The sequence below is a fragment of the Morone saxatilis genome, unplaced genomic scaffold, assembly GCF_004916995.1.
Source record: "Morone saxatilis isolate NCDOM2014 unplaced genomic scaffold, NCSU_SB_2.0 Contig10, whole genome shotgun sequence".
NCBI lineage: Eukaryota > Metazoa > Chordata > Actinopteri > Moronidae > Morone > Morone saxatilis.
In genome coordinates this window covers 6,360,097-6,374,107 of record NW_023339652.1, presented here as the reverse complement: position 1 = coordinate 6,374,107, position 14,011 = coordinate 6,360,097, and the positions used below count along the sequence as shown (strand labels likewise).

The 14,011-nt window shown below is 39.9% G+C and overlaps 1 protein-coding gene across 1 annotated transcript in view; it reads right to left on the bottom strand.

Annotated features, from left to right (window-relative positions):
- anks1b (ankyrin repeat and sterile alpha motif domain containing 1B) overlaps window positions 1–14,011 on the bottom strand; it is a gene marked incomplete in the record, with an annotated part of 204,431 nt that overhangs the window by 60,143 nt on the left and 130,277 nt on the right. The window contains 1 exon segment of the mRNA XM_035674093.1: window positions 8,368–8,554. Coding sequence (XP_035529986.1) covers window positions 8,368–8,554 — 187 coding nt within the window.

Here is a 14,011-nt window from a genome sequence, read left to right as displayed (position 1 = left end):
GCCGTCACAATTCTTAATATATTTTATGTTCTGGAGTATGTAACGAAAGTAATTTCCCCCTGGGATTATTAAAGTATTTCTAATTCTGATTTTGATTCTGATTCTGATAGCTGGTGCAGCAGCTTGCAGGACATCATACAGTAACAGTTCAGAGTTTCAGTGTTTTTCTCAACAATATGTGACCAAACTTGAGATCCTCCATTAAGTCAGTGTGACAGTGCAGCCTCTAACAATCTACATTATAATACAGAAAGTGAATGTAATAAGTAGCAATGTGACCCCGTATAAACTGTTTGTCAATACAACCACTTTGCAATTAAAGTTGCCCAATGTGTGTGTGTGTATGGCCTCTACAGCCCACACATTTATATAAATCTGTCTATATAAATGTTTACACTATTATACTTAAATAGTTTGTTAACAGTTACAGGAAACATGATTTTTGCAGGAATCAAGCACATCAAATATTTTCTTTTCTATGATCAAACAAATATGTATCAATTATAATTATATATCCTATTACAAATGTATATTTTATGATTTAAATAAAACTTCCTGCTGCAGTAGAATTATGCTCCTTTCTCATATTATGAAGAGGGATGTACAGTCAGTATAGACAGACTGTAAGGGTAGCATGACAAACAGACCTCTACATAAGAATAAAGTGCAGCTTGTTAGAGCAGTAAAGTCTCTGCTCTATGACGCTGCACTTTATTCTGTACAATCAGGTCCTGTATTGTCATCACTGCTGCTGAATGTGAGCCACAGCAGAATGAGCTTCTCTCTGCATCTGACTGAATTCTGTTTCTCTCTGTTTTATTATTTTTGAACTGAGTTTCTGCATCTGTATGCATCTCCATTGAGTTCAGAGCTTCCAAACATGAGTCACCATCACCTACAGGCATGCTAGTGGCTCTGTGAGGCTGTAAATACTGTAGGCACAATGGTGCTTTCAGCTGAATGCTATTCGTCATTGTACAAACATGCTCTCAAAGATAATGCTAACATGCTGATGTTAAGCAGGCTGAGGCTGGTGTCCTTAGTTTGGCATGTGGTCATAAATCAAAGTATTAGATAAATTAAAAATGAAGATTAAAAGTCAGGAGATGACTTCACTTATTAGGATTCATCCTCTAGGGACAATTAATGTCTGTACAAAATTGAATGGCAATCTATCCAATAGTTGTTTAATTCAGAATTGATAAAGTGGTGGACCGACCGACATCCCTGGAGCAGCATGGCTTAAAAATTGCAATTGATGCCCCCGCCCTCAATCAAACACACACCACAAACAAAGCCTTTCAATCTTAACCTGTCTTGTTAGCAACAACTGCCGGAGGACAAAACTAAATGATACAAGCACACAGAATGTGTGATCAAAACCATCCCGCTCATTAATGAAATTGTGGTGTTAATTAGAGCTTCATCTCTAAAGGCGGTACAATTTAGAGAGGACATTTTACTACAAAGACTGGGGATGTCCGCAGGCAAGACTGTGAACCCACTCTGTACAAGCTCTGTAGTGATTTTACATGATGAAGACAAAATATTAGAAATACCCATCAGTATGAGTCAACACCCTTGTGTGACCGTGGCCTCAAATGTACCTAGAACTGAATCCAAACTTCTCTTCATCAACAAAAAAACTGATGAGAAACTTTACAAAGATTGCAAGGCTTTGTATCTGATTGCATAAGATTGTACAGGTCTATCTTATACACTCCATCTAAGTGTGCATGTAGTATAAAACCTTCCTCCTCCTCTCACCTCTCAAATTTAACTTAACAGCTTTTTCTCTTGATTGATCCTCTCTCACCCTTGAGTGAAAAAGTGCATAGAGAAAAGCTATAATTTCATCACATCTGCCTCCTGCCACACGACAGGGGGCACACATTCAGCATTTTCAACCTGGATAGAACAGCAGGGAGAATTCCTGTCATTTTATATAAAGAGGGGAGCAAGTCTAGAGATTGCACCGCTGCTTTTTTTGCTTCAATGTAAAATGTGGGGGGGAAAAAAGGAAAACTACACAACATATGCATGCTTATTTCTGTTAAGCTATGATTATAACTAAATAACAGTGGTTAATAAAAGCAGGTTTACTTCTTCTAAGCTTCATGCTATGCTGGTACAGACACATGGCTTCAAATGTGACTGCATATAACAAAGAGCAAAGGACAGAGCTGAGGGTGTCAACTGGATGGACAAATCAAGAAAGACCTTGAGTGTGAGTGCATGAGTCTCCAATGAATGATGCACACAAAAGGCACTGTCGACTTTGAGTACGACTTAATGATCGAACACAGCAGGCTGACGGACCCATTGTGCATTTGTGTGGAAGAATGTGCTTGTAGTTGATGTCAAGGTGCAAGTGAAATGTGTGATATTTTGAGAACAAATGACTGAATGAGGCAACGGAGGTTTTAATGAACTTAACTCTTTTAAGTAAACACGCAGCCGGTGCTGCACTCACATACAGAGCAATTGATCGCTTTGCCATTTATGCCTCGTTAACGGTTAGACCTCATCGATCACTCAGCCCCTTCTGTGGCCATTTGCATTAGCAGAGAGTATTAAGTCTTTTTTCTTTTCTCAGGCAGCAGTTTTTCCACAACTGACCAAGGAAACTCTAGAGAATTACAAAATTTCATTTTCTTATAGTAATTTAGAAGCAAGAGTCTAAAAACTAGCTGACACATCGGAAAACACAAGGTGAAACACAGCACTTTATGTAGAACCGAGAGTATTTCATAGAATAAGACTAAGTGAGTTAGTCAGAGAGAAAAAGGACTTTCCTGCTTGAAACACAAAAATAAGTATAAATAACATAAAATGTAGCACACTTTGCCTGATGTAGAGACTCAGGAAATGTCTACTACGGCAAGAATGATGTTAATTGGGGCGAAGAGCTTAAAATGGAGTCCAACCGAAACTAAAGCCAGGAAGTAGTCCCTTGAAAATCCCTCTAGTATGATGCTGCAGCTCACTTTTGATGAAGAGAAGTAGTAGCAAATGTGAGAAGAGACTCAATTGTGGCTAATTGCCCTACGACTGCATGCCGTTCCCTACAACAGCTACAGGAACTTCCTGACGTCCACCTCTGCCAACTCCTGAGGGAAACATCTGGCTGTTTAGCTGTTAAATGCGTCACTTTGTTTACCAGCTAGTCACCAACTTTGTCTGCAGTTTGATGCTGTACATATAGTGCACAGTTGGTTAGTCTGAGCTTTTTCACTAAACAGCTTAAACAGTAAAGTTACGGTCTGTAAAACAAACCAAAAAAGAGCTGAAAGAGCCGAGTGAGGTGATAACTCTGTGTGTTAATCACTACGAGCGACAGCTTTTATATTACATGTCGTCATTTGGACCGTTATTTATATAAAAATATTGAAGTGCAGCTTTAAAAACAAGAAAATACTGGAATTTCCCTTTAAATGACATTAAAAATAACACAAACACTGTGCAATATATAACATACAGTGTATTACGAGTAAATTCTGTGCTCGCATTTACATTATGGTGCATATAAGAAGCTATGAACTCTTAACAACTTCCAGATGAATATCTATAGACCTGTAAATGTGTGCCTTTTTGTTACTGACTTGTCGCAGGGGGCACTGCATAATTCATGGAGGACAACTGCGTCAACACTTGCACTGCTTTTGCATAACACTGCATTGCACTTGGCACTCTGCACTGTGGGGCACTGAGGGAATATCTTCCCGAGCAATGTCCAACATTACGTAAACCGTAGCTCCGTAGCATCAACTGCAGCACCAGTGATGGATCGGGTTATAAATAGGCCTCCTTTTTATCCGACTGCCCACGCAGGTGGCTGACACCTGCATACTCTGCTGCAGGGCCGAAGATTTATTGTATAAATATTAGGTTGGTGTTAAAGAATGGTTTGGGATTTTAAGGAAGAAAATGAGAGAAGTAAGAAGGAGAGAGACAGATATGGAGATGAAGGAAGGAAAGACCTTTTATGGTGTGCAAAGGGGGGGGAAAAAGTGTTCCCTTCACTTTCTTGTGCTCATTTCTCTATCCAACCCCGTGAAATCTCACATTTCATTCTCTCCATTTTTCAGATTTTTGTTCATCACCCCTCCTCCTCCTCCCCCCTCCTCCCCCTTGCAACATTAGACTCTCATTCTCTCTCTCTCCCTCACCCACTCTCTTTTTCACTGGCATCCTTTGAATTCTGCGACTCTTTGCCTTCTGTATGCACATACATATATACTCTCTCTTTCTCTCATTCTCTCTCTCTCTCTCTCTCTCTCTCTCTGTAAGCCACTTGTTACCATGGCAACCCCACAATGGGCCTTATAAAGCTAATAAGTAGAAATAGCAGGAGGGATGAGCAGAGTAGCAGAGGAAGGAGGAGGAGGAGGAGAAGGAGGGGAAAAAAATTGAGAAAAAATTAAATGGAAATAAAATGTGGTGCCAATCTATTCCTGGTGTTGGAGGGAGAGAGACATATAGTGAAAGAGAAACAAATAGATGTACATATCTTTAAAATACAGTATAAGTTGTACCTGTAATGTACTGTGGTGCTTATTTAATGTGTTGCTATACCGGTGGTGGGCAGACATTATTAGGACTTTATAATTTCTTAATGTAAATGTATGTTTTACCTGTTTTTCCTAATAAAATCAACAGAGAAGATGACGAGATGATGAGGATGATCTCCCCTCCAGTACCTCAAGTGTAGATGTCTGTGTCAACAGTCATATTTTCCTCAAGCAAATATTACAGGAACTTTTCAAACATTGCAAATAATGTACTAGTTATGTAATGTAATAATGTACAAGGTGGTTTGATTGAAGAATATCCAAAATAACAGAAGAGAAATAATAACTGATTTGCAAGTTGTTACTGTCACATTTGATGCTTTCAGGCTACAATGAAAGCAAAGATGCACTTAACAAACATAAGCAACATTTTAGAAAGTCTAAAGAATCTTTTCGACCTTGTTACTCAACATTAAAATTAAAAAAAGTACTGAAATACAGATTTCTGGGCTGTTGGTGCTGCAATAACTATTTAAATTTAATCAATTTAAAATAAAGACAAAACAAAGCATTGTGTGACCAAGTTATGGCAGACAGGTTGAAATGTTGTGAAATGTTGTAAAATGTATATAGCTAACACAAAATGTATGTGTGTAACAGTTATTTTGCGTAAAGTAAGTAAGTAAAAATAATGGGGCACTACTCCTTCCAAGCTTTCCAAAGTGGCTCTGATGCCCATTTTATATCATTATCAATAAATAAAATTAGCAAGGAGTACCAATAAGTATCAGTACTGATATGCTGTAACTGTATTTAATAAAATCCAATAACCATCCTTAATAATCACTAATAATGAGAAACCTGACCATTAGCATCCACATTAAAGTATGAACATCTTCTTTTAAGTCTTTTAAGTGAAATCTTATGCATCCACAATTTAACATTCTCAAAAATTATTCTGATATACAGTAAATAAAGCTATCATGTTACAAATTAAAAACAACAAGAGCAACAGTGTGATCAACAACTGCTCCTCAGTCTCTGTCCTCAGAGGACCTCAGTGTCAAGGCCCAAACACTTATATGTAGGTTCAATAGGGAAATAACACACTCTTGTTACATAAACACCACGGCAATGCTTCAGTGAGAATAACAGATAAAGACGGCTCATTCAGTTTTATGTCTGTCTGTGCGTGTATGTGTGTGTGTGCATGCACCTGTGGATTGATAATGAGTGTGTTTTTTCGTCCCAGGCACTACACAGATCAAAGTCTAACCGGGCCTCTGAACTGCTCCAGGATGAAAGACATAAACGCACACACGCACGCACACACACACACAGACACAGAAAATGCCTCCCGCCTGCTCGACTTCCCCTGCTTTGCCTCTTCTGTTGGTGCCTGATAGCAGCGGGTGTGAGGGACAGTTGGACTGAAACCCAGGTGAGAGAAGAGGAAGTATTCACGACCACGCCACCAGCAATCTATCTCCAAGGCCACCACTTCGCCATGACAACAAAGAATCTTATCGCTATGGTAACACATGAAGAGAGTGACTAGGAAATGACACAAAGGAAATGAAAGTTGGGAGTAAACCAGGTCGAGAGGGGTTCCCAAAGTATGGCACGGTGATACAGAGGGGTCCCTAAGACACTAATATACAATAATATACTGTAAATAAATGCAGGTGAGTTTTAAACATGGTTGCATTATTTAGTATTTATTATATGAACATACATAAAAGTCATGAACTGTGCGTAAAATATGTTTAGACTTAAGACTTAACTGCCCTCATTATGAGATTCTTATGAGAAAACACCTCGTTCGCTGGAATATTCCTTTTGGAGGAGAAACTTTTAAACTCACCAGGGGGATCTCATTAGATGAAACATTATTTCATCTGGTCTGACAGTAAAAGAGACTCCCCATAGGACTTACAGAGCATCCTTTGCTGATGTCTTGGAGCCTAGTTTTTAAGATATCCGGTGGAGTTTTCCCCTTAAAGTGCTTGTTTGCATCCTAATTTCCAGTCAAACAGACTTGAGACTAATACACAAGTTAAGAATAGTTTTCACCTCAAAAAACCCCTTCGAATGTCCCTTTTTAAAAGCAAAACCTGAAGAACAACTACATTGCAATAAATATGTCTCCCTTTATTTCAATGGAAACCCTGCGATTGGTGGATTTGCTTGTACAGGCGATCCCGTGCATTGTGTTTATCTTAGCTAATTCACATCGTTGAACAATGGCAAACTGTCTTGAGAGTGCTGACATTTGTGGGGACGTGAAGAGAATATAAAATGTTATCGTAACTTACCAGCTGTGTGGCACCATCTGCTTTTATTTAACCTCCACTGTTGGAGTATAAACTGTTCCACAAAAGACGAGAGTGTTGACAGTTATCGGACAGGGGTCAAAGGGACAATTATGTCTTTATAATAGACTGTATGATCTTACTGTCCCATTAGCGACCGAGCCAGCTCGAGCTATTGTGACTGGTACTAGTGTCTTGTTCCCCGGTGGCTAGTGTGTTAGCAGTTAGCTCGCCAGCTATGGTGGCTGTGAGTAGAAACCTATTTAAATCAACTGGCTCTTTCTGCTGTTACAAGGCCGTTGCACAGTGAAATTCTCCTGATGCTCTTCAACCCTCCGAATATCCCAGTAGGCCTAGAATTAATAAATCACATTGCGTGGCCATACATTTGTCAAACCCACATGACTTTATCTAAAAGGTCAAACCCCTGAAGAATTATTCTCTGTGCTTGTTTCAACCTCCTTGGATTAGAACGGTGTGGCTAACGTAGCACTGTAGGCTGAAAAACATCAAAATTATTTCTGGAACTAATATTATAAAGCATATTTTTGGTCTATTTCAGCACATTCTGAATCACATTACCAATTCCCCTTTGACAGGTGTGCTCTCCACTCCACAGCCCGACCAGTCCAGCGGTTCTTTCTAAGATCTGTTGTTAGCCTCTAAGGTGTTTGCCTCTTGGCTCTGGTCTCAAGTATGACAGGAGCAGAAATATGATTTCAATTTCCTGGGACCCAGGGCAAGAGGATTAAAGTTTCATTTGGTTTCCCGGCTGAAGGAGTTATAACAACACCTGAACTGAGGCAACAAAAGGCAGAATAAAAGAGAGGGCTTCAACAGGAGGAATAAAACCAAATGGCCTGAGAAAGAGTCGACTAATAAGTAAGGAGATGAATGCACAAGGCCAAAGGTATATATTATATATATATTGACTTTCAGAGTAAATGTGTGCTTTATGCATTATTGATGCCGTAACTGAATGGGGCCGATATAACTCAACCACTTACTAAGTCACCAGCTGGCTAATATACATGACATGTGGAACTTCCACACATTTCCATGTTGCATTAACTGATTTCACTCAACTTATATGATTAGACAATGAATTGATTAGTGGGTTGAAATGGAAATAATGTGCAAATGTTTGCAGGATGTAGCTTTACAAATGTTAAATATGTGCTGCTCTTCTTAGTATTCTATTAAAGTAAATTCTATTTGAATATTTGACATTTTGCAGACCAAATTACTGATTAAGAAAAAACAATAAACAACATTCACTTGAAACCTAATTATCTCTGTCTTGAAAAGTTTTTGATTAAATTGCTTTGCTTTGCGTCTGTGCAGCAAACAAAGACAATTGATAGCAATAGTTTTTTTTTTATTGTGATATTCCCCTTGAGGAGATATTTGTTTTTCTGCTGATCCTCCTCCACATGGAGGTCAGAGGTCAGGGTAGGATGTATTCCAGCAGGGCCAACACTCATTCTCACTTCTGGCTAAGAGACAGCTTTTGCCACTAATTGCTCTCTTGGCCCGAGTCTTACCTGTGAGTGGACAGTCGTCGTTGGAGCCTGCAGAGTCCTCCTGGTTGGGGCTGAGTGGAGGGCTGGCAGGGGGGCTGGTGCTGAAGCTGGCGTAGCCCAGGGATGAGCTCACTTCGCTGGGCTCACAGCTGTGGTTAACTGGCCTCTGGACGTCAAGGGACGAAGACAGAGAGGTGCGCTGTTTGGGCTGGATACAAGACAGAAAGAAGGTAAACAATTAAGTTTTTAGCATGTGGTAGTTATTGTTATGGTGATTTTGGCATTAAACTACATGACATCAGCCAGATAATGACCCAACCTAATCATACAGAGGACATCAGGAACTAGAATGAGTCCCAGTGTCTTGATTAGTGCAACTTTTACGACCTCTTCATGACTCTTAACACACACAGAAGGAGCACTACACGTATAAACTGTAAACCTGGCAAAGCAAAATAGGTTGGAGTGATGTTAGTGCTGTCGGCTGGAACAGTAAAGTGGGTCCCTGGTTGTGTAGTCTGCCATGTGCTGAGGCATTGAATTTCCAAAATATTGTGCAGTCTGCTCCCTGAATTAGTCTCACATGACGCACAAACTCAGACTCATTCATTTTGACACTGTGTTTGACAATGTGTGTGACGTAATCAGATATATAGATTTTAACATTGTTTATGTAATGTAAAATTACAGCAGTAAATAGAGAGAGAGACCTAAAGAGAGAGAGACATAATGATTTGCTTACTGCAAGTGAGAGAGTGAGAGGAAAAAAAGCGAGGCAGAGGACAACCGAAACTGTAGACTGGCATCTGGTAAACACATCTTACATAATGAGGCATTTGCCGTTCTCAACAACCTGCTGCTATGCTTCACAAACAGCTCAGGCAGTCAAAACCCTGCTGGTGTTGGAGGATGTAGGCAAAGCAAATCAATACTGTGTGAACCCTAAAGGCAAAATACCACCCTGAAATGATAAGAGACAGACACATGACAGGACAACCTTTACAAGACCTTTACCGTCTTGTGTACAACTGAAGGCACACAAACTGAACCCCGAGAGAGAAAGTGAGGGGCAGAGGAAATGAAAGAAGGAGAAGAAAGAAGGCTCCTTTTCCATGCATGGTGCACTCAAACTGGGCTTTGAAAGGTCCTCAGATCGACTGAACTAAACTGAGATGACAAACAAAAGCAAACCTAAAGCAGGGAAATGCTTTAGGTTAGAAACGCCAATGAGAGAATATGGAAACACTGGAGAAAGAAAGGGGAAGGAACAAAGAACGGAGGAAATAAATGATAGTAGGATGATGTGATGGCTTTCAAGTAGGAGATGAAAGAGGTTGGGAAAGAAGGAATACAGCTATGAAGGGAGGAGACCGACAGATAATGACACTGAGGGAACACTTAGCTTAGCACAAATACTGGGAAAGCTATCCTGGCGCAGTCACTCCTTCCAGTCCAGAAATTGTTGGCCACATTATGTTTCTGCACTTTGGTCTTAGGACAGATTAAATAAACACGATACAGGCTTTATAGGTGTTGCCTCTGGAACAAGCCCCCCCGTCTCCAGCCAACCGGGTGCTGGCTGTAGCTTCATATTTAACATACAGACATGAGAGTGGTATTGATCCTCTCATCTAACTCTTGTACCGGACTTTCAAGGTTACTTTGTTCTGCTGTGTGTTCTCTTGAATAAGTGGGATGAACAAAGGTCACATCAAGACATTTTCACACACACAGTCAGTCAGGCAAACAGGGCTATACGTGGAGAAATCCAATATATACAGTATATAAGGAGGCACAGAAAGTGAAGTCCCAAACACAGCAGCTTCAACAGACCAGAATGCGATACAGCAGTAAGATCGACTTTTTTCCTCTTCAGCGGGGAATAACACCATAGCAGCAGCATCCTGCAGAGACCAGGGATTTTTAAATGACCAACACATTAACCAAACAAGATCACAACAGCTGAAAAGGCAACAGGGAATAGGACGATGATGTATGAGCCCAACAGGGAATAACCCTGACTGGGAAGTGGAGGAACATTACACAAGCTTGCTGTCAAAAAACTTGTATTTATACATTTTTTATGACCACTTTGTAATCAAAAGCTTCCATGACCTATTGGTAAAGTTTAAAAAAAACACTTTGCGCAATGCGCCCGCACAAAGACAGAACCTGTAGTGTTTACTTTGCCGCAGGCTTAACAACAAGCAGAAAAGGGTCCCAAAATAAATGAGATGAAACAGCAATCAACCCAGAATGATGGAACCGCTCTAATGTGACTCTGCAGTGTTTCAAAGTGGGAGGTTGAGGATGTGCTTGTGTGGGTGTGTGTGTGTGTGTGTTCTTTTGCAAGCCATCTAATGTTTAATGAGTTTAATAGGAGCTTCAACTTCTCCTATTCACCCTTTAAGCATGTCTTTATTCCCACACTTATCTCCCGCCTGGTCTTTGTGTATTTGGCTTCTGCTTCTTTCTAACAACTAAAGTCGTCTTCTCTCTGGACTCGTGCTTATTATGAGCTCGCACATGCAAATAAACATACACTGATACATACAACAAAACATACACGCATATTATAACTCCGGCTAAGGCTTAGCGTTAACAATGCAAACGGACAGCAGGCTAATGAACATGTCATGGCCGATTGGATGGGGATTAATGAGCCCAGACACACAGATCCACACACAAGAACACACACATACAAGCAGGTTCTCCATGCCTCACTGAACTACAGGAAAATACATTTTCTCTGCCTGGAACAGATTCCCTGGGGGAAAATGTGCCATTTAACACTTCACTAATGTGTGTGCGTGCTAGTGTGCTAATAAAAGACACCCATTAGCTAAAAAATGTAATTCCTCACCTAAGATGGTGTGAGATGTGCTTTGCAGTTCAAAAATGCTCATTTCTGTGTGAGGAATTGTGTGCTAAATTATGAATGAACAGGACAATTAATTATCATACAATTAGCATGTTTAAAGGATCAGATACTGTAGAGTTGGCGAACAGGGGGTGTCCACTGTTGATAAATGAAACAGAAGCAGAATTTACTGTGTAAACTGTAGGAGCAGCATGAAAGATACATGATGTATGTTAATTTTACCAAAGAGTGGGGGGCTTGTTTATTCCAAAATGTTGCCATTTCCATTCAATCTCTTTACTGGCTGACTAATTTAGCGATTCAACATGAGCAGGGCACTGAAAGGTAATTATCATAATGGTTTTAATTGATATTTTCAGTTGCTGGAGCAACTGTTAACAGTAGCCCAGTGTTAATGATGCTGGATACGGAGCAATGCACATAGTCTGCTGTTGCCAGTGTTTTCGCTTCTTTTCTTTTTTCAGTTGAAGACACAGAAGGCAAAAGGCTCAGAAGAGCAAAGCGGACAACAAGAGAAGAGAAAATAAAAGTATTAAACATCCAAACCTCTTCCCCCACCTCACATTCAAAACAAACTTATGCAACTATTACTCTACAATTTCACTTTCTTCTGATACACTTTGCCTCTTATTTCTTCAACCCTTCTGATGATAAAGCTTCTTTTTTTTTATTCTCTTCAAGAAACATTTTTAGAAAGTTTCACTCAGACGATCCTCTCAGGTACTGACACACTTTGAGACCATTTCAGTGACATTAACATATATAGTGCCCCCCTCCAAAGGCTCAAACACGGTTCATGCAGCAGTGTGTGTGCCTTTCCAGACACACATACGATATCCAGTGAAGTACTGTACTTAGTGCTCCCTTATCCCTCTACTTTCACCAGGAAAGCTGATTTAAAAAGCCTCTTTTTGCCGTTGTGTTAACTGCAAATACAAAAGGTAAACAAGTAAATATAATATTCTCATAATGTTAACAGTCTCTCAGCTGGTCATGATAAATGTGGGAGTGGAAGCACTCATGGGTAATGTATTGAGGCAGTTTTATTGCCTCTGCACAGCCAGATATCTTTAAAAAAAAGCAGAGTTGACTATTTACCAATGAATACTGCGGTTTAAGTCTCCTTCACTTAATTTCTTTAAATTTCTGTCTGGTCGTTATTCCTGTGTCACGTAACTGTGAGTTTACTGTTGGAATACTGAATCCATCTTTATCGAGGGGTCGGGTAGTTTTCTTAATTAAAAACACTTTTCTTAACCATACAAAGCTGATTGTCAATTGGCATTTTATTCGAGGCAGTGTGCAGTAGAAGACTAACAAGTGTTCACTTTTACTGAGATAGCAATTTTGGCCTTTCATGTGCGTTGTTGAAAAATATAAATACGCCACTTATTGGGTTGTCACTGGTCTTTGCAGATTTTTATAATGGAAGATCAAGTCATATTGTAAAATTTAGACCAAATAACCCACAGACGTCAGTTTCTGTATGCAACTACGACAAGAAGTAGCCTGTGAAAATGCATAAATCAAGCATTAGTTAGGATATAGGTGCCAGGTCCCAGTGGGTTTAACACATTTCTCATATTTTTATGTTGGTCTATGTTGGCATACTGAATTCAATTAAATGCCATTGGTCGTTTCTATATTGCAACTTCAGAGCAAACAGCTTGTTTTTGGCTATTTTTTTCCCCACACAAAAAAAGTTATCAGTCCGATGATACAGACTTTCACTTTGTCCATCCAAAATTGAGAAAAACTCTTCACGGTAGCTCAATTTGAACTGGAAGTAATTCATCTTCTGTCTGTTAAAAAGTAGTAGTCGTTTTCCCGCCAAATCTATACTGGCAAAACATTTAGAAATGTAGTGCAGAGGCCAACAAAAGCTAGTGGCCCTATCGGCTCACAACTAATGAACCGCATGATTTATTGAAATCAAAATGTTACGTACAAATCCTTTTAACGCGAGTAGGAAATACCAGGAAATAGCTCAGATGTGTAACTCCCACTGGAGAGCTTTTAGCATTAGCTTGAGTCAGCTCAATTAGCGGTGTATGACCCACGCCTCTCCTCTGGGGCAACAGGCATCCTGCTGGCTGGGAAAGCAAACCTCTTTCACAACCACACACACACACACACACACACACAATAAAAGGTCTCCTAGTTGTCTCAGCAACTTTAAAACGTTCAGGTGGAGTGCAGTAAGCCGCCAGCTATGATGAGAGGAATGAGCTGAGCAAGGTACGTGGAAGTAAATTGATCTTTTTGTCCCCCCCTCGCCTTATGGTTCCTCTCTCTATTTTCATTCTCTCTGCTTCCCACTGCTCTCCTTTCTTTCTATTTCTCTCTGAAGCGAGACCGCTGCCATGAATGTGATTGTTTATCGACTGTGTGCGCATGTGTGTTTTTGTACGTGTGGTCTTCGCACAGCCTGCGATATTGGCTCAATAAAGAGTTGGCACAAATGCAGAATCATATTCATAAAATTGTACAGTACACACATGTACTGTAATTACGCACAAATCCGAGCAAATTTGCTGGAAGATTAACTGACTGGAGCAACACTGTCAGAGAGGGATCATCAAGTGACTGTGTGTGTGTGTGTGTATTCAGCACAAACATAGCCTCAGCAGCTAACTGACTGATAATTGTGAACAGATTAATGAGCTGTAAATGACAAAGTGATTAGTGATCCATCTGTGTATTATTTTTCTATTGTATTTCGTATTGATTTTCTGGTGAAAAAGATGTTCCACTAATGGAAATAAATTGAAATCCTGATGACAT